We start from the raw sequence: 20,919 nt of genomic DNA on the forward strand, positions 1-20,919 counted from the left end.
GGTCTTCATATCTGAAAGATAAAGTGAATGTAACAAGTTGAGTGTAGTGACACACTCCTGTGATGCCAATGACTTGGGAGTCTGAAGCAGGAAGATCACAAAATCGAGACCAACCTCAGTAACTTAGTGAGATGTTTTCTCCAAATAGAAAAACAAAAAGGACTGTGTATATGGCTCAGTGATAGGGTGCCCTTGGGTTTAATCTCCAGTGCCACAAAAATGTTAAAAAAGCAAATGTAATTAAGTATTTTCAGAAGCATTATTAGAGTAGGAAATTCTTGTTATAAAGGCTCTATAAATTTAACAGAGCTCGGGTTGTGGCTCCATGGTAAAATGCTTGCTTAGCATATGTTAGGCACTGGGTTCAACTCTCAGAACCACATAAAAATAAATAAATAAAGGTATTTGTCCATATATACCTTAAAAATCTTTTAATAATTTACCAAAGAGATACATAAATTTCTCCTCTTCCAAAATCAAAGACATAATATAAATGTCCATATTACCTAATTTTGCCTATTTGTATAAGTAAATGCAAGTTAAATAAGAATATCAGTTATGAAATTTATTTAAAAAATAGGAGATTGGTTTTCAAGATGTCAGCCTAGAGGGCGGCTGCATTTCATGTTGCTCCAGAACGCAGGATTCAAAAGAGGAGATAGTGAGAGACTTAGGACCAACTCAAAACCGCCGGGTGAGTCTCTCCCGTTGGGGAGGCGTCCCGGATGGGGCAGTAGCCCCGAAATGCAGGGAATTTTGTGAAGTAGAGTTGCCCGGCGAGACGCCCCTCCCCCCCCCGCTGGAGCGGTAAACACGGACAACTGGGATCATCGTAGAGGAGGCGGTTCAGCACAGCACTTAGACTCTGAGCAACCACTGGGGCTCCGGGCGGCCGCCTGAGGAGGAGCTGCGTGGTGAGCTGTTTGGACTCAGAGTGATCGCTTCTGAACACCGGGGGGCTACCTGGAGGAAGAGGAGGAACGTGGTGGGTCGCTTGGTCTAGGAGTGACTGCATCAGAGCTACAGGCAGTTGCCAGAGGAGGAGCTGCATGGCGAGCTGTTTGGACTCAGAACGACGCTTCTGAACACTGGGGGGCTGCCCGGAAGAAGAGGAGAAGTGCAGCGGGTCACTTGGTCTAGGAGTGACTCATCAGAGCCACAGGCAGTTGCCAGAGGAGGAGGCGAGTGGTGAGTTGTTTGGACTCAAAGCGACCACTCCTGAACACCGGTGGCCTGCCTGGAGGAGGAGCACGGTGTGTCGCTTGGTCTACCAGCACTGCTTCTGAACACCCGGGGGGCTACCCTGAGGAGGAGGAACAGGGCAGGTCACTTGGACTTGGAGTGACTGCCTAGGGCTATGGGCGGTTGGCGGGAGGAGGAGACGCGAAGTGAGTTGCTTGGACTCCTAGTGACTGCTTCAGAACACCAGGCGGCTGTCCGGAGGAAGAGGTGTGTGGCAGGTCTCTGAGTCTCGGAGCTATTGTACGGGGCTCCAGGTGGCGGCTCAGAGGAGGGGCCGCATAGCCAGGCGATTAGGTGCAGAGCAGGGTACCAGGACCTAGGCGGCTTCTTGGTGGAAGAGCCACACAGAGACACGCCTAGGGGCGGAGCAAAGTTTCCAGGACTGTGGGCAGATTCTCTGAGGAGAGGCAGCCTAAGGAGACTCGCCTGCGGAGGGTGAGGCTCCCAGGCCCAGGAGGTAGGTCCGGGCCCCTGGGAATGTTGGAGAGGAAGACAGCCCAGCCCAGGTGGTAGTTGTAGATTGAGGGGAACTTCTAGGAGGGGAACTGACCAGCAAGACCTCCCCACCGGGTGAGTCTTCCCTGCCTGGTGAGGTTTTCCCACAAGGACGGTAAAACCAGAGACACAGGCACAAAGAGGCCTTGCCTCAGCCCGCAGCCTAGTTCCCCTTTGGATGACCATTGGTCAACAAATGGAGGCACCTCTGCCCACTATCAGGGAATATACCCCACCTGAGGGTCACCAACCCTAGAGAGGCAGCTTCCTTGTGGAGCACCGCATTATCAACTTCCTCCAAGACTGCAGGCTACTGTAGGATAAGAGGGGATATACTAGCAATCTTCAGGGACATTGTAAGTCAATAGAGGAAATCTGCAATATCTTAATGACCCACTGATTCCTGAACAATATGAGAAAACAAGGGAAGAAAATGCCCCAAACAAATCTAGATGTTACATCAATAAAATCCAACGACAGCATGGCAGAAGAAATGACAGAAAGGGAGTTCAGAATGTACATAATTAAAATGATCAGGGAAGCAAACAATGAGATGAAAGAGCAAATGCAGGCATTGAATGATGAGATGAAAGAGCAAATGCAGGCATTAAATGATAGCACCAATCGACAGTTAAAAGAGCAAATACAGGAAGCAAAAGATCATTTCAATAAAGAGTTAGAGATATTGAAAAAAAAAAAACAGAAATCCTTGAAATGAAGGAAACAATAAACCAAATTAAGAACTCCATAGAAAGCATAACCAATAGGATAGAAAACCTGGAAGACAGAACCTCACATATTGAAGACAAAATATTTCACCTTGAAAACAAAGCTGAACAAACAGAGAAGATGGTAAGAAATCATGAATGGAATCTCCAAGAACTATGGGATATCATGAAAAGGCCAAATTTGAGAATTATTGGGATTGAGGAAGGTTTAGAGAAACAAACCAAAGGAATGCACAACCTATTCAATGAAATAATATCAGAAAATTTCCCAAATCTGAAGAATGAAATGGAAAATCAAGTTCAAGAGGCTTATAGGACTTCAAATACACAAAATTACAACAGACCCACACCAAGGCACATTATAATGAAAATACCTAACATACAAAATAAAGACAGAATTTTAAAGGTTGTGAGAGGAAAGAACCAAATTACATTCAGGGGAAAGCCAATTCGGATATCAGCAGATTTTTCAATCCAGACCCTAAAAGCTAGAAGGGCCTGGAACAACATTTTTCAAGCTCTGAAAGAAAATGGATGCCAACCAAGAGTCTTATACCCAGCAAAACTTACCTTCAAATTTGACGATGAAATAAAATCCTTCCATGATAAACAAAAGCTAAAAGAATATACAAAAAGAAAGCCAGCATTACAGAACATTCTTGGCAAAATATTTCATGAGGAAGAGATAAAAAACAAAGAAGCAAATCAGCAAAGGGGGGAATTATCCTAAAGGAACTGTCAAATAAAGGAGGAACCAAGCTGTGTCAAAAATAAATAAATAAATAAATAAAATTTAAAAATGAACCAAATGACCAGGAATACAAATCATATCTCAATAATAACCCTGAATGTTAATGGCCTGAATTCATCAATCAAAAGACATAGACTGGCAGATTGGATTAAAAAGAAAGATCCAACAATATGTTGCCTGCAAGAGACTCACCTCATAGAAAGAGATACCCATAGACTAAAGGTGAAAGGATGGGGAAAAACATACCATGCACATGGACTCAGCAAAAAAGCTGGAGTATCCATCCTCATTTCAGATAATGTAGACTTCAAGGCAAAGTTAGTCAGAAGGGATAAAGAAGGACATTTCATACTGCTTAAGGGAAGCATAAATCAGCAAGATATAACAATCATAAACATCTATGCCCCAAACAGTGGCTCATCCATGTATGTCAAACAAATCCTTCTCAATTTTAGAAACCAAATAGACCGTAACAATAATACTAGGTGATTTTAACACGCCTCTCTCACCACTGGACAGATCTTCCAAACAAAAATTGAACAAGAAACCATAGATCTCCTTAACACAATCAATAATTTAGACTTAACAGACATTTATAGAATATACCATCCAACCAAGAGCGAATACACTTTCTTCTCAGCAGCACATGGATCCTTCTGTAAAATAGACCATATATTATGCCACAAAGCTAATGTTAGCATTAGCTAACACTACCTTGTATTCTATCAGATCATAATGGATTGAAGTTATAAATAAATGAAAGAGTAAAAAACAGAAACTACTCGAACACCTGGAGACTAAACAATATGCTATTATATGATGAATGGATAACAGAAGATATTAGGAAGATAATTAAAAAATTCTTCGAGGTAAATGAGAACAAAGAAACATCATATCAAAATCTCTGGGACACTATGAAAGCAGTACTTAGAGGAAAATTTATTTCATGGAGAGCATTTAATAAAAGAAGTAAAACTCAACAAGTAAATGACCTAACACTACAGCTCAAAGTCCTAGAAAAAGAAGAACAGACCAACACCAAAAGTAGTAGAAGACAGGAAATAGTTAAACTCAGAGCTGAAATCAACAAAATTGAAACAAAAGAAACAATACAAAAAATTGACAAAATAAATAGTTGGTTCTTCGAAAAAATAAACAAAATTGATAAACCTTTAGCCACACTAACAAAGAGAAGACGAGAGAAAACCCAAATCGCTAAAATTCAGAATGAACAAGGAAATATCACAACAGACACAACTGAAATACAAAACATAATTAGAAGCTATTTTGAAAATCTATACTCCAACAAAATAGAAAATTTCGAAGACATCAACAGGTTTCTAGAGACATATGAATTGCCTAAACTGAATGAGGAGGACATGCACAATTTAAATAGACCAGTTTCAAGTAATGAAATAGAAGAAGTCATCAAAAGCCTACAAACAAAGAAAAATCCAGGACCGATGGGTTCTCAGCCGAGTTCTACAAAACCTTTAAAGAAGAGCTCATTCCAATACTTCTCAAAGTATTCCATGAAATAGAAGAGGAGGGAACCCTCCCAAACTCATTCTATGAAGCCAATATTACCCTGTTACCTAAACCAGACAGAGACACATCGAGGAAAGAAAATTTTAGACCAATATCCTTAATGAACATCGACGCAAAAATTCTCAACAAAATTTTAGCAAATCGCATACAAAAACATATTAAAAAGATAGTGCACCATGATCAAGTGAGTTTCATCCCAGGGATGCAAGGTTGGTTCAACATCAGGAAATCAATAAATGTAATTCACCATATCAATAGACTTAAAGTCAAGAATCACATGATTATTTCAATAGATGCAGAAAAAGCATTGGATAAAATACAGCATCCCTTCATGCTCAAAACACTAGAAAAAATAGAGATAGTGGGAACATTCCTTAACATTGTAAAGGCCATCTATGCTAAGCCCATGGCTAATATCATTCTAAATGGTGAAAAACTGAAAGCATTCCCCCTAAAAACTGGAACAAGGAAGGGATGCCCTCTTTCACCACTTCTTTTCAATATCATCCTTGAAACTCTAGCCAGAGCAATTAGACAAACCAAAGAAATTAAAGGGATACGAATAGGAAAAGAAGAACCCAAACTCTCCCTATTTGCTGATGATATGATTATATACTTAGAGGAACCAGGAAATTCCACCAGAAAACTTTTAGATCTCATAAGTGAATTCAGTCACATAGCAGGATATAAGATCAATGCACATAAATCTAAGGCATTTTTATACATAAGTGATGAATCTTCAGAAAGAGAATTTAGGAAAACTACCCCATTCACAATAGCTTCGAAAAAAATAAAATACTTGGGAATCAATCTCACAAAAGAGGTGAAAGACCTCTACAATGAGAACTACAGAACACTAAAGAAAGAAATTCAAGAAAACCTCAGAAGATGGAAAGATCTCCCATGTTCTTGGATAGGAAGAATTAATATTGTCAAAATGGCCATACTACCAAAAGTGCTATACAGATTCAATGCAATTCCAATTAAAATCCCAATGATGTACCTTACAGAAATAGAGCAAGCAATTATGAAATTCATCTGGAAGAATAAAAATCCCAGAATAGCTAAAGCAATTCTTGGCAGAAAGAGTGAAGCAGGGGGTATCGCAATACCAGATCTTCAACTCTACTACACAGCAATAGTAACAAAAACGGCATGGTATTGGTACCAAAATAGAAAGGTTGATCAATGGTCCAGAATAGTGGACACAGACACAAACCCAAATAAATACAATTTTCTCATACTAGAAAAAGGGGCCAAAAATATGCAATGGAGAAAAGATAGCCTCTTCAACAAATGGTGCTGGGAGAATTGGAAATCCATATGCAACAGAATGAAACTAACCCCATAACTCTCACCATGTTTGAAACTAAACTCAAAATGGAATAAGGCCCTCAGAATCAGACCAGAGACCTTGCATCTAATAGAAGAAAAAGTAGGTCCAGAGCTTCAATATGTCGGCTTAGGACCAGAATTCCTCAACAGGACTCCCATAGCACAAGAAATAAAAGCAAGAATCAATAACTGGGATAGATTCAAACTAAAAAGCTTTCTCTCAGCAAAGGAAACTATCAGCAATGCGAAGAAAGAGCCTACAGAGTAGGAGAAAATCTTTTCTAATCATACTTCAGATAGAGCACTAATCTTCAGAATCTATAAAGAACTCAAAAAACTCTACACCAAGAATGCAAATAATCCAATCGACAAATGGGCTAAGGAATTGAATAGACACTTCATAGAAGGAGGTCTACAAGCAATCAACAAACATATGGAAAAATGTTCAACATCTCTAGTAATAAGAGAAATGCAAATCAAAACCATCCTAAGATTCCATCTCACCCCAATTAGAATGGCGATTATCAAGAATACAAGCAACAACAGGTGTTGGCGAGGATGTGGGGAAAAAGGTACACTCATACATTGCTGGTGGGGCTGCAAACTAGTGCAGCCACTCTGGAAAGCAGTGTGGAGATTCCTTAGAAAACTTGGAATGGAACCACCAGTTGACCCAGCTATCCCACTTCTTGGCCTATACCCAAAGGACTTAAAATCAGCATATTACAGAGATACAGCCACATCAATGTTCATAGCTGCTCAGTTCACAATAGCCAGATTGTGGAACCAACCTAGATGTCCTTCAATTGATGAATGGATAAAGAAACTGTGGTATATATATACAATGGAATATTACTCAGCCATAAAGAATGATAAAGTTATGGATTTGCAGACAAATGGATGAAATTGGAGAATATCATGCTAAGTGAGATAAGCCAATCTCAAGAAACCAAAAGACAAATGATATCGCTAATAAGTGGATGATACACATAATGGGGGGTGGGAGGGGTTAGTGTTAGGGTTAGAGTTAGGGTTAGGGAGTGGGGCAAGAATGGAGGAAGGAAGGACTGTATAGAGGGAAAAGAGGGGTGGGAGAGGTGGGGGGGAAGGGATAAAATAACGGAATGAATCAAACATTACCCTATGTACATGTATGATTACACAAATGGTATGCCTTTACGCCATGTACAAACAGAGAAACAACATGTATCCCATTTGTTTACAATAAATAAATAAATAAATAAATAAATAAATAAAAAACAGGAAAAATATTAGCATTGACAAATGATATTTAGGGTGCAGGTGCTGTTCTTTATTTAAATGATAGTGTCACTAGAAAGTGTTATGGGGCACAACTTAAGAACAGACCGATCACCACTGAGAAGTCTAAATTTAAGAGTCTTTATTAAGCCGGCCGGCTAACTGCCTCACACAGTGCTCCAAAAATGGCTATTGGGAGAACAGCCCCGACCACAGGGTTGTAGGGGTTCTTATACCAAAAATCACATCAATCATAAGTGTCTGTTGCTATGATTCAAAATTACAAACTAACATCATGAAATCATCGACAGAGGGGGAAGTGGGTCAAACTGAACCTTACCTAGGTACAAACTGAAGAATGGTTGCTAATATCCACACAATTACCATTTACATGGTACATTGGTTACTACATAGCAGTTGCCATTGTATATTATTAAACATGTCACGCTAAGTAACTGATGATGGACACAGAGGCGGGGTGTTCCCATGGGAGAAACTTATTTCCTATATAACATGGAGTCTCAGAGCAAAATGGAGTCTGTTTAGTCATTTCCCTTAGATTCTGGCCTATAACATTCTCATGGAGCCAGATCTGTTGACCCATCACAGAAAGCCCTCAGGAATGTTAGGGGGAATGGAAAGGAGTGCTTGACTGGAGGGTGAAATTACATAATCTAAGCTCACTTAGATATAAACTAGTCAAAAAAAGCTGGTGATTGCTGGGCACAATGGTGCGTGCCTATAATCCCAATTACCTGGAAGACTGAGGCAGAGAAAGGCAAGTTCAAGTCCAACCTGGACACCTTAACAAGACCACTGTCCCAACCCCTCCACTGTCTCAAAATTTTAAAAAAATTAAAATAATAAAGAACTAGGGATGCAGCTCAGTTGTAAAGGCTCCTGAGTTCAGTCCTGAGCACCTACCCACACCACCAGAAAAAAGAAGCGCTAGTAATAAACATCCTCTCTTAGTGTTGAGGTTTCTTGGCCCCCACGATGGGAGCAACTTCCCTCTGCTGGGACCATCCTCCACAATGTGCTGCCTCACTCCTAGCCTAGAGCAATAGAGTTAGTCATCTATTCATTGAGACCTCTGAAACCAAATTGTGAGTCTCAAATAAACTTTTCCTCCTCTAAGTAGTTCTTGTGAGATATTTGGTTACAGTGAGGGAAAAGTTTTCTAAAACATTTCGCTAATAAGGAATTGCATAAAATGGATGGGAGGAGGAGGAGAGAGGGCCAACAATGGAATCTAGTTGGTACAAACAATAAGAATAAAGGAACATTTTTGATAAGTATTTTCAAAATTTGGAAAATTTTTTCTGTTTTAGTCATTCATTTGAGAGATCAAAGTCAAGTACGCTTCTCCTTGCCATATGACCCTCACTTAGCCAGGCAATAACTAAGGAAACACTCAGCAAATCAACATGGTTGAAAAGCAGAGTTTACTCACTCTGGCATGTAATTCACTCCTGGCTGACACTGAAGGTATCCATGTATCACTGATTAAAATTACATTACTCTCAGCTGGGCACAGTGACACACAGCTATAATCCCAGCCACTCTAGAGACTGAGGCAAGAGGATAACAAGTTCAAAGCAGCCTCAGCAAAGTACTAAGACCCTCAGCAACTTCGTGATGTCCCATCTCAAAATAAAAAATAAAAAGGAGTGGGATTGTGGTCCAGTGGTTAAGAGCTCCTCGGTTCAATGCCTGAAATAAAACAGAAAGAGAGGGAAAAAAAAATTACCTCACTTGCACTGAACGTGAACTCTTCAGTATTCTCTTGGACCTGTCATTTAATTTTTTCTTCTAAATAAATAAAGTCCCCATCATTGTGTATCCAGCATACCCAGAAATATCTTGCAGCTTGATGTGCCATAAGGATAAGTTTGAACCCATAGGATGGAAACAGACATGCTGTGGAAAACAAGCCATTTCCCAAGTCAGCCCCCTTGCTCAGGATATTCTTCAGCTTTCCTACTGGATGGTACATGGCAACAAATTGCCTTTTTTGGCATACACAGTAAAAATCCAGTTGTTGAAAATCTTCCTTTTGACCATCTCTCTTTGGAGAAAGCTTTGAGAACACGCTCTCCAGTTCCTTTAAAATTGGCCTTTGTCTGAAGGCAGTTTGGCCTGTGACCTAACAGATCCCATGAGAGGTTTTAACTTATACTGAGTGTCTGTGAGAAACAAACCCTCAGGCTATGTGCTCCCACCTATAATCCCAGGAGCTTTGAAGCCTGAAGCAGGAGAAGCACCAGTTTGAGGCCAGCCTCAGCAGCTTAGTGAGGCCCCAAGCAACTTGAGACCATGTCCTAAAATAAAATTCCAAGGGTTGGGGATGTGATGCAGGGGTAAAGTATCCCCTGAGTTCAATTCCCAATACCAATATGAAAGAGAGAGATAGAGAGGGGAGGGGGGGAATAACCCTCAGTTTGGTGGAATTGAGCATATTACAAACGCTACAATTTCTTCAGAAATCATTATTTGTCTCATGGATATACCCCCAGGATAGATGTTTTCTTTATTTATTAAGTAGATATAAATATCTCACATGTTATAAAAATATGTATTCTCTTTCATTTGTATTAGTCTTTAAAATGTAGAAGTATTTTTTGTTTGCCACAATAAAGGAGATTTATATCACCTTAGGCTTAGTAAGTGACGTAATAATTTGTCACTTGAATTCTTGATTGTCTCCATCATTCTAAGTCAAATTTTATGTTTCCTTGTCACTAGACATCTTCATATTCCACTGGTACATATTTTTGTCCCTACAGAAATTTCAAAATCAACTTTATGGCACAAAATAAGATAATGATCTGAAGTTTCAAAATAAGGTACCATCCTTAACCTCTGAATCTGGAAATCCCTCTTGCCTTTCCTTAACATTGTCCTCTGATATTTTTCTGTCCTGTTATGTTTGCTACACTTTGGAAACTTTCCTCAAGCTAGCATAATATGTGATTACACTACACTTTTGTTCTAATGTGAGAAGAGAATACTAAAGATTCTGTACATGTAGGTCATAACAATTTATGTTAAGGTTAAAGCAGTATTTTCATAATATGTACTCTATATGAAAAATATAAACTAACTTTAAGTTGCTTTTATTGCATATAATTGAAATGCAGTAATGAAACTACTGTCAAGTTGAAGAATACATGAGTATGAATATGAATGTAAGAAACTGCATAAATTCTATCTTATCAGTAGAATAGGCTGCAACTTCATGCAGTGAAAATAAAGAAGGTAGACTGGGCTTGCTGGTAGCCCTTGAAGTTGCAGATTAGCCAATGATAGGAAGGAGTGAATAAAATGCATATCAAGAAAACTAAAGTGGGGTGGATTGTGACTCAGTGGTAATGGTAGTGGTTGAGGCAATGGGTTCCATTCTCAGCACCACATATAAGTAAATAAATAAAGGTCAATCAACAACTAAAAAAATAATTAAAAATTTTAAATAGCTAAATTAGTGAATCATTTATATTATATTTTAATATTTGCAGCCAATATTTATTTTGTATACTCTCTTAGGTACTAGGGTAAACTACTTACATTGTATTATCTCACCTAGCTGTCATGGGAATGAATGTTGGTCTATCACTTGAGCTGACTCACATGAGAGGAAACACAGTGAATCCGAAGTTAAAGCTTATTTGGAGACCATCACCTTCCTTCAAGTCTCTCAAATTCCTCCTGGCTCAGCTTCCTCTTCATAATTATTGCAGTATAAGTGATTTTATTTTTTGTTTTGTTTGGTACTGGTCATTAATCAAGGGCACTTTACTATAGAGCTACACCCCAAATCCTTATTTACTTTTTTTTTTTTCAGTGCTGGCAATTGAACCCAGGGCTTTGTGCTTGCAAGGCAAGCACTCTACCAACTGAGCTATATCCCCAGCCCCCTTATTTACTTTTGAGACAGGGTCTTGATTATTTTCTTAGGATCTCACTAAATTGATAAAGCTGGTCTTGAACTAGCAACCTTATTACCTCAGCCTCTGAAGTCGCTGGGATTACAGGTTTGCTCCACTAAACTCAGCAGTATAAGTGTTTTTATATTTAAATCACACAGGATACATTTATATGTAAGCCACACAATAAATGTTCAATAAATGGAAATGTCATAAGTCTTTTTACCAGTACTGATATGTAATAAAACTGTGGCAAAGTGAATGTAAGTAACTTCAAGTCTGTGTAGTGAACCTTCTCATTCCCAGGTATGGTGGACAGCAATGTCTACCAAGTTTATATTTAAATTTTTTATTAACAGACATTTTTTGATTTCTATAATACATTTAAGAAGAACATTTGATGGAAGAAATACATTGATGAAAACAATTGACATGAAAACAATTAAAAATCAATGGAGTATTATATGATGAGATGGAAAAATCAGTAGGGAGGACAAGTCTGTATTCTATTTTTCTATGCTCCCATCTCCTGTCTCATGCCCCATAAATTTTTAATCCCCCAACATCCTCACACCTGCTAGAAATCAAACCCTAAAAACCAGATAAATGTTCTACTACTGAGTTACAGTTCCAGCTCCTTAAATCAACAAAAAATTTTGTGTGCCCAATATGATTGCAACACCCACACACACACACACACCCACACACTTATACATTTCCCCCTCTTAGGGGAACTGATTTGTAGGACTTAGTAAATCAAGAGGGACAATTCAAACTGATGGGTGCATTATAGATAGCCAGATCTGTCCAGATGTGCAAATTCTTGTGTTCCTGCATTAGATCTTGATTTGGAATCATGAACCCATGTTTTCGTAATCACATAGAAATCAGAAAACACTGAAACCACAGCCTATTATAGATAATGGGTCACTAAAGATGATTTTTATTAAAGAAAAATCGAACAAACACAATTTACATTGTATCCTATTTCATATTTAATAAAATGAGGTTACATTAAGATAGGGGAAAAAGACAGCTACAGTATTAATGCTTTGCTTCAACTGAGGAGTTCCTTAAATATGGAGTCCCCACACAGAGAAGTCAGGTTCCTCAATTATCCCTAATTATGTGTTGCCTGTGGAAAATAAATGGCCTGACAGGAAATTCAGGGACCCAGCAGGGGATCGCCATATAAGGGAACTCTTGGCAACATTCAAAAAACTCATGCTTTCACTTTGGAAATCAAGGAAAACACCAACAGAGCCCAGAGGTCTCTGTATATACAGAGAAAATATTGGGGAGATAGTCAAGAGATTGAAATGTTTATCCTCCTTCACACATAAAAGGAGAAACATGTCCTGAAATTCCATCACGGTGTGATTCGTCCTTACCACACATTCCCTACAGACTCCTATAGCCCAGTCCCAGGAGTCACTCACATCCACCTCCCAGTAATGTTTCCCAGAGGAGAAGCCCTGATCTCCCCATGCGGCACAATACTTTGATCTGTTAGAATTCAAAGATTCATCTTCATTGTCTTGTTCAAATATCAGACTTCTCACATCATCAAACAGCATGGTATTGTGACCGTTTACTTCATTATGGAAGGAAAAGTTCACTGTGAAAAGAAGATAATATTTCAGACAAAATAAGTCTTTTTTTCTTTTCAATTAATACAATGAGAGAGTCTATTCAGAGATTTATCAAAAAAAAAAAAAAAAGCAAGGATTAGTGGAACAACTCTGGCTAGAACAGTATCAGATACAAGGGCTACCAGTAAGTCTGAACATTTACTAACTACAGGGGGAAATATTTCTAGAAGTTCAAGCAGTATAAAGCTTATTTCTTTTTTTTTTAATATTTTTTAGATGTTGATACACTGTTATTTTATTCATCTATTTATATATGTGGTGCTGAGAATTGAACCCAGTGCCTCACGCATGCTAGGCAAGCGCTCTACCACTGAGCCACAACCCCAACCCAAAGCTTATTTCTGCGGGTTACTTTTCATGACACCTGAAAATCTAGAGATCTGAGTATTCTCAAGTCCATAGCAACAGAACTAAACTTCATTACTGTTTCCTAAGGAAAGAAGAAACAAATAAGACCAAAATAAATGTTATCATTTGTGTCAGGAATATTACGATGTTCTCGTTAAGAAACCAAGTTTATGTTTAAGAAAATGTAAATATAAGAGAATTGGTTTCCCACTAAGCATTTTTTGCCTTTTACACTTGGATCCATCTAAGCCCCAGTCTTTTTCTGATAAACTAACCTGTAAGGTTTAGGTCTACCATGGAGTTCCATATATTGACTCATCGACTGACTTATTACTGTTCACAATTTGTTCTATGCATTTGATATTGTATGTTTGCAATGTGTTTATATATCAAGTGTAATGCATTACAAATTCAGCTACTGGGAAACATTAAAGGAAAGTATTTTTACATATAAAATCGATAAATCCATCACCATAAATAATTGCACTTGAAATTGGAATGCCTTGACATGAGTCCATTAGTATGACTCAGTGAACATCTGCTATTTATATTTGATAATGTTTCTGGGGTTTAGTGAGTCTTTTTGTTTCCTTTTCCTACTTATCAGTTTCATGACAGGGTTTTTGAAATTACACCAGCTTTCATTTATGTTTTTTTCCTTTACATTGTTCCATAATATCAGAGGTATGTATATCACTAAGTATGGTTTACATTCTTAGTTGCAGGCTGTTCCCTTTCACTAGGTGCAAGATCAATAAAGAGGGAATGATTACCCATAGAAAACTATCATTGAAGGGCACAGTACACTTGTCCCTCAAACAGACTGACACTCACCTTGGAAGTGTTTAAGTCTGTCTACCAGTCCAGTGATGGGTTGAGCATTGAGCTGTGGCCTCACAGGCTGAGGCATGTGCAGCACCACTAACTCACACCTGCAAAGAAAAAAATTAAACTGATCTTTCTGGAACCAAGACTTTGTAATGCTGGTTTCAGACAGTGCTAAAAGAAAGACATAATTACTCAATTGAAAATTCTTCTTCAAAATCATATTCTTATGAAACCTAAGGAAAAGGGTTTGCATTTTGTTGACAGTGAGGTCAAGGAGCACACCAGAATATAACAGAATGGAGAACTATTTATAACTGATAGGGAATAAGGAAAGTATGGTAGTTGTCTGAAAAGCAATGCCCCCTCCAAAGAAAACAAGCTTGGAGACTTTATTCTGCTGAGTGTAAATGCAGTCTCTTTGGGGCTATTGTATTAGGGTATATATTTCTGGACTGGGGATGTTGCTCAGTGAAATGGTCTGGAATGGATTAGGCCCTGCTTTCAATCCCCATGAATAAAAAAGAAGGAAAAGAAGTACATTTCTCAGTTCTCTCCCTTTCTCTCTCTCTCTTTGGTACTCTGAATTGAACCCAGGGGCACTTTACTATGTACAACCCTTTATATTTTGAGACAGGGTCTCATAAGTTGCTGAGGCTGGCCTCAAACTTGTCATCCTTCTGAGTTGCAGTCTCAGCCTCCCAAATTGATGGGATTACAGGCCTGCACTGCTGTGTCCAACCAAAATATGTACTTTTCTGAGCATGCTTAATTAAGGATCATATTTTAAGATGGAAAGATGGCATATATTTCTTGACATGCTCAAGTAGAGGACATAAAGCACAGGGTAAAAGATTAAAATGGCAGATGTGAACACTTATAAATGCAGACACAAACACTTCTCAGCTTGCTCAGCTAAATGCTATAATGAATCTAAAAGAAAAACTTAAGAGTGGCAAAGTGATCATGGATATCATGGCTGACTCTGTAAATTTCTCCAAACATTTTTAACTGAGACAAAGGAAAGGACAATTTCAAGGTGTGTTAATGTACAAGTTTCTTTCCCCTAAAAGTGCTTATAATGCTTAAGGGATCTGTATCACTTAAAAGATGACCAAACATTGACAATTAGTGTAACTACATAATCATGGGGTGGTAGGATCATTCCAGAATTTCTTTTTCTTGGTATCCAGGATTGAACCCTAGGGTGCTGAGTACATCCAGTCATTTTTGTTTTTTACTGACACAGGGTCCCAGTAAGTTTGCTGAGACTGATTTTGAACTTGCAATTCTCCTGCCTCAGCCTCCTGAGTCACTGGGATTACAGGCATGCTTCATGGTGCCCACCTCAGGATTGTTCTGCTCTGAAGGAATCTTCCTTATGTTTTTCTTTACCTATTTCTCTCACCTATCATTTGGGTATACCTATTCTATGGACCTCATATATTTGACTTGAAATCTAAAATCAAAGGTGTCTTTAGAAACCTCCGCTTCAGTTCAGCAATGAATATGCCCCTCAGCAACAGGGAGGGAAAAGATAAGTTTTGATAAAAAGTAAAAAGAAATCATACTCAGTAAAATACAAACACATAGAGAAAAGGTACAAGATCCTAGTAAGTACTCCCTTCGTTGTTAGAAACATCTTGGTATTCACAGCCTTCATGTCTCCCCAGTTTTCAGTGAAAGCAAAACTTACATTGCCAATGTTTCTTCTAAATCCTGTAAAGAAAAACCAAAAGAGAGAAAAGCATAAACTCCATCAGAATTAGCTCTTCTTCTCATCCAGCTTATGTATTTGAGAAAGTTAAGAATACAACCACTACACCAACCCTCCATGTAAATTAACTTTCTACCAAAAGGTAAAACAGGCAGAATCTAAATTCTTTCTACATTCAGAACCCTGACAGTGACTGTGCATTGCTGCAAATCAGCAGCTGTCTGCAAAGGGGTGTTCTGCAGGAATTCTCCATAAAGGACCATGTGCTAAGGGCAATTTGAACTAAGGACATTCAAGTCAAAAAAATTGTAAGAAATGTTAGCTATTTCCAAATTTCTTCATGTTGCTCAACTGGAGACAAAAACAGAATGTTCATGAATAAATGGTTTCTGTTTTTTAATGAAGAAACCTTCAAAAGGATAATTTTAGAAGGAAACATATCCTGAGGGACCTACCATCACAATTTAATAATGTTTGCTTGCTGCATGAACATAGAAGTTACACTGTGTCTATTATTTGCAAATGAGGAAGATCCCACCAAAAAATGCAGGATACAAATAAATATATCTTTGGTATCAAATAATGTGGTCAAGACTCAAAATATTGTCAATCATGTCCTCAGTCCTTACCTGGAGTAACTCCACATCTGGTTTATGGCACGTTTTCATTAGCTCCTTATAGCCTTTCTTTAGCTGCTTCCTCTTCTTAAGCATTTTAGCTTTGCTTTTATTAAGTTGCTGTACAGTCATTTTGCGTTCCTTTATAAGTGTCTCCAAATGTTCTTTTTCTTCCTCATGGACACCTGGATGCACCATTCGATAAGCTGCCTTGGTAGCCTCTCTGTGCAAATGCACATACCACTGCAGGGACAAGGATATCTTAGATCAAATAACAGCTCTACTTTATTCTCCTCCACTTTAACATCATCTATGTGTTTTGATGCATGTCACATACTTATAAGTTACATGCCTAAATTCATGTCCTTCTGCTTCCCATAAACCATTAATTCATTCTTTTCTTTCCTTCATTTATTTTTCACTTCTTATTAACTTATAAACTTATTAACTTATATTAAGAGCCATATCTGTCCTCCCTCAAACTCATCTACTCCATGAGTTTCTGAAACATCTGCAAATAAAGTTTTTCAATGGTAATTCATATATGCATATATCTACTTAAATGTGAAAGTTTACATACTATCCATTAGAATTTATGAATAATTCATAAATAATTGTATGTAACACTGTGATTTCTGTTATTAAAGAGGTGGATAACATCAAACCTCCCACCTCTGGAGTCCAACCATTCTCCCTGAGCAGAGGTGTTGCATTGTACCCCCACAAGTAGAAGCCATCAAAAAGATCTTGATAAAATCCTGTGATGATTTCAGCTCACACAATGAATTGATAAATTTCTACCTTTCCTGTCTTAAGTTGATTCTCAGGGAAATAGACTCTCATACTTACAACCCATTGGTTAATTTTTCTGTTCTCCATTTTTAGATTTCTCTGGTTTTCTTTCATCTTTTTCCAAAAAGATCTCATTTGTTTTACAAACTTCTCCTGTAAAAGAACAAAGTTTGAGCACTAAATAAGTGAGTAGTTTATGGTTTCAGACCTGGAATGATGGAGAATTTCAACTGATGTTAGATTAAAAAAAATGTTTTAGGGAGAACAGAAGATGGTGTTTCCATACTTGGTATGTGTAATTATCAATTTTACGAGATTCAGACTATGGAATTGCACAATGTACTAAAACCAGTTTTCTAGGGAAATTGGCAAATACATGAGCATAATTATTTCTTAGTTTAGCAATTTGCTTCAGAATTTGGATCTACTGAGACTACTGCTTTGTGAGTTCCAATGCACTGTATCCTATATGGAAGCCTTTTGAATTTGTAGTATTACTCCCCTACCCACCTTGCTAGCAAATGAATCCAGAGACTCCTGCATGCTAGGAAAGTGCTGTACCACTCAGTTACTTTCAGTCCTTTTTTAAAGTTATTATTATTCTTTTATAGACAGGTTCTAAATTTCCCAAGTCATCCTCCAACTGACTATCCTCCTGTCTCAGACTCATAAGTAGCTAGGATTGCAGGTGTGCCCCCGAAAGTTCAGAAGAACATTTAGTTTTGTTAGTTTAGAAACTATTTTTTTTGCCAAAAACTTACAATGGATAAAAGATAGCCTCTTCAACAAATGGTGCTGGCAAAACTGGAAATCCACATGCAGTAAAATAAAATTAAACCCCTATCTCTCATCCTGTACAAAACTGAACTCAAAATGGATCAAGGATCTAGGGATTAGGCCTGAGACCCTTCACCAAATAGAAGAAAAAGTAGATCTGAATCTCCATCATGCTGACTTAGGACCAGAATTCCTTAAAAAGACCCCCTTAGCATAAAAAGTAAAAGCAAGTATCAATAAATGGGAGAGATTCAAACTAAAAGTTTTTTCTCAGCACAGGAGAGAATAATGTGAAAAGAGAGCCTATAGAGTGGAAGAAAATCTTTTCCACACATACCTCAGACAGACTACTCATCTCCAAAGTTTGTAAAGAACTTACAAAACTTTACACCCAAAATACAAAGAACCCAGTCAATAAATTGGTTAAGGAAATGGGCAGACACTTCACAGAAGAAGATATACAGATGATAAACAAATATATGAAAAAGTGCTTACCATCCTTAGTAATTAGAGAAATGCAAATTATAACCACCCTAAGATTTCATCTAACTCCAATGAGAATGGCTATTATCAAAAACACAAGCAATAATAAGTGTTGGCGTGGATGTGGGAAAAAACAAACACTCATACATTGCTGGTGGAGTTGCAAATTGGTGCAGCCACTCTGGAAAACAGTGTGGACATTCCTCAGAAAGCTTGGAATGGACCCACCATCTGACCCAGCTATCTCACTCCTTGGTTTATACCCAAAGAACTTAAAATCAGCATACTATAGTGATGTAGCCACGTCAGTGTTCATAGCAGCTAATTCACAATAGCCAGATTGTGGAACCAACTTAGATGTCCTTCAATTGATGAATGGATAAAGAAATTGTGATATATCTACACAATGGAATATTACTCAGCCATAAAGAAGAATAAAATTATGGCATTTGCTAGTAAATGGAAGAAGTTGGAAAACATCATGCTAAGTAAAACAGGCCAAGCCCAAAAAACCAAAGTCTGAATATTTTCTCTGATAAGTGTATGACAATATATAACAAGGGGCGTTGGTGGGAAGAGAAGAATGAAGGAATTTTGGATGGTGTAGAGGAAAATGGTGTGGGAGGGGGTGGGGAAAAGGAAAGATAGTAGAATGAAACAGACAGTATTACCCTATGTATATGTATGATTACATGAATGTTATGAATCTACATCATGTACAACCATAGAAATGAAAAGTTGTACCCCATTTCTGTACAATGAATCAAAATGCAGTCTGGCTATGGTGAATTGAGCAGCAATGAACATTGATGTGGCTGTATCTCTGTAGTATGCTGATTTTAAGTCCTTTGGGTATAGGCCAAGGAGTGGGATAGCTGGGTCAAATGGTGGTTCCATTCCAAGCTTTCTGAGGAATCTCCATACTGCTTTCCAGAGTGGCTGTATGATTACACAAATGGTATGCCTTGACTCCATGTACAAATAGAGAAACAACATGTATCCCATTTGTTTACAATAATAAAAAAAATGCAGTCTGTAAAAATAAAAAAAAAGATTTTAATAAAAAAAATCAACAAACAAAAAAGCGAACCAAAAAAAGAAACTCTTTATGATCATGAAAATTTAAAGGTGCCCTGACTAGTATGTCATATAATCAATTTATTATAAAGTCATGATGACTTATGATAAATTATCTTCATCACTCTCCCAGGTTTCATTAAGGCAGTACACTCACATATTTTATTCAAAGATTTATCCCTGGCACCTATAGCTGTATGTGGCACTCAGTAAAAGCATGATCATTCTTTGCCTTACAATCTTAGTCATCCTGCCCTCTGGCTTCCTCAGTGCCCTCTGAAGCATCACTTACCCTATATTCCTCAGCAGCCTCCTCAATGGGACAGTGTCTGTGAGCCCTGTGCTCCTCAGAGTTGGAGCAGAGCAAACAGAGCAGGTTCTTGTCCTCTTCACAGAAGATCTTTTTTCTCTCCTTATGGGTAACACACATGTACTCCTTAGAGTTCAGGAAATGCTTGAAACTGGCCTGTCTGGCAATAGATACCAGATTCTTCAATGAATATTGGTCTTGAAGTCTCTTTGCTGTGATAGCTCCCTGCACATAGGGCAATGAGCAGGAGTTTGGGCTTCTTCCCAAAAAAGGCAGAGACATGGATGACAAAAGCTGTGCCCACAACCCATGGTAACTGGGTCTACAAGGTAGTTCAGGCAGATGGAGCAGGTGAGTTCTCTCTGGAAGGCTTGCAGGATGTCTGAGTCCATTTTTTTTCCTTTTTTCCCCTGTTTTTTAAGAGAAGAGAATCAAAATAATTTCATTTTTCCTACCCTGGAAATACAAAGAACTAAGCATGATTTTATTCAAGTTATGACCCAATAATCAGCCTATGTCTAGAGAAGACTAGACTTTATTTGCATGACACAAACAGAAAACTGAGGCACAAAGAGAACTCTCAACATCTGTAGAAAACATTATTGCTTGCCTAGTCATCAGCATCCTATTCTATTTTTCTCTCATGAATAAAATAGAACCTTATAATTCCTAGTGCTCTTCCTTTCCAACTTGGGCCCAGGCAGAATGACTTTCACAATGAAGAGTGGGTGACAAGAGTAGTTCTGCCATCAAGGAAGTGGTGACCAAAGAATGCCCTATCAGCAATCACAAGCACATCCAGGGAGTGGACTTCAAACCATGTTCCTTGGGCACTCAAGATCCAGAAATTTGCTATGAAGGAGATGCATGGATATGTGCATGGATACATGTAAGGTTCATCAAAACTCTCTACAAAGCAAGACCATGGAATGTATTTGTGTCCATGTTCAATTGCCCAGAAAACATATGAGGATGAAGATTCACCAAAGGAGCATTATACTTTGGTATCCTACGTCCCAGTTGTCACATTCAAAAACCT

At 38.2% G+C, this 20,919-nt stretch overlaps 1 protein-coding gene across 1 annotated transcript in view; it reads right to left on the reverse strand.

Moving 5' to 3' along the window:
• LOC124959625 (tripartite motif-containing protein 43-like) overlaps positions 1-20,272 on the reverse strand; it is a 30,088-nt gene extending 9,816 nt beyond the window's left edge. The window contains 7 exon segments of the mRNA XM_047518008.1: positions 12,441-12,900; positions 14,117-14,214; positions 15,804-15,826; positions 16,454-16,684; positions 17,291-17,386; positions 19,863-20,068; positions 20,071-20,272. Of these exon segments, the coding sequence (XP_047373964.1) occupies positions 12,441-12,900; positions 14,117-14,214; positions 15,804-15,826; positions 16,454-16,684; positions 17,291-17,386; positions 19,863-20,068; positions 20,071-20,272 (1,316 nt within the window).
• Positions 20,273-20,919: the final 647 nt, after the last annotated feature.

This window comes from Sciurus carolinensis, chromosome 11 (assembly GCF_902686445.1).
Source record: "Sciurus carolinensis chromosome 11, mSciCar1.2, whole genome shotgun sequence".
NCBI lineage: Eukaryota > Metazoa > Chordata > Mammalia > Rodentia > Sciuridae > Sciurus > Sciurus carolinensis.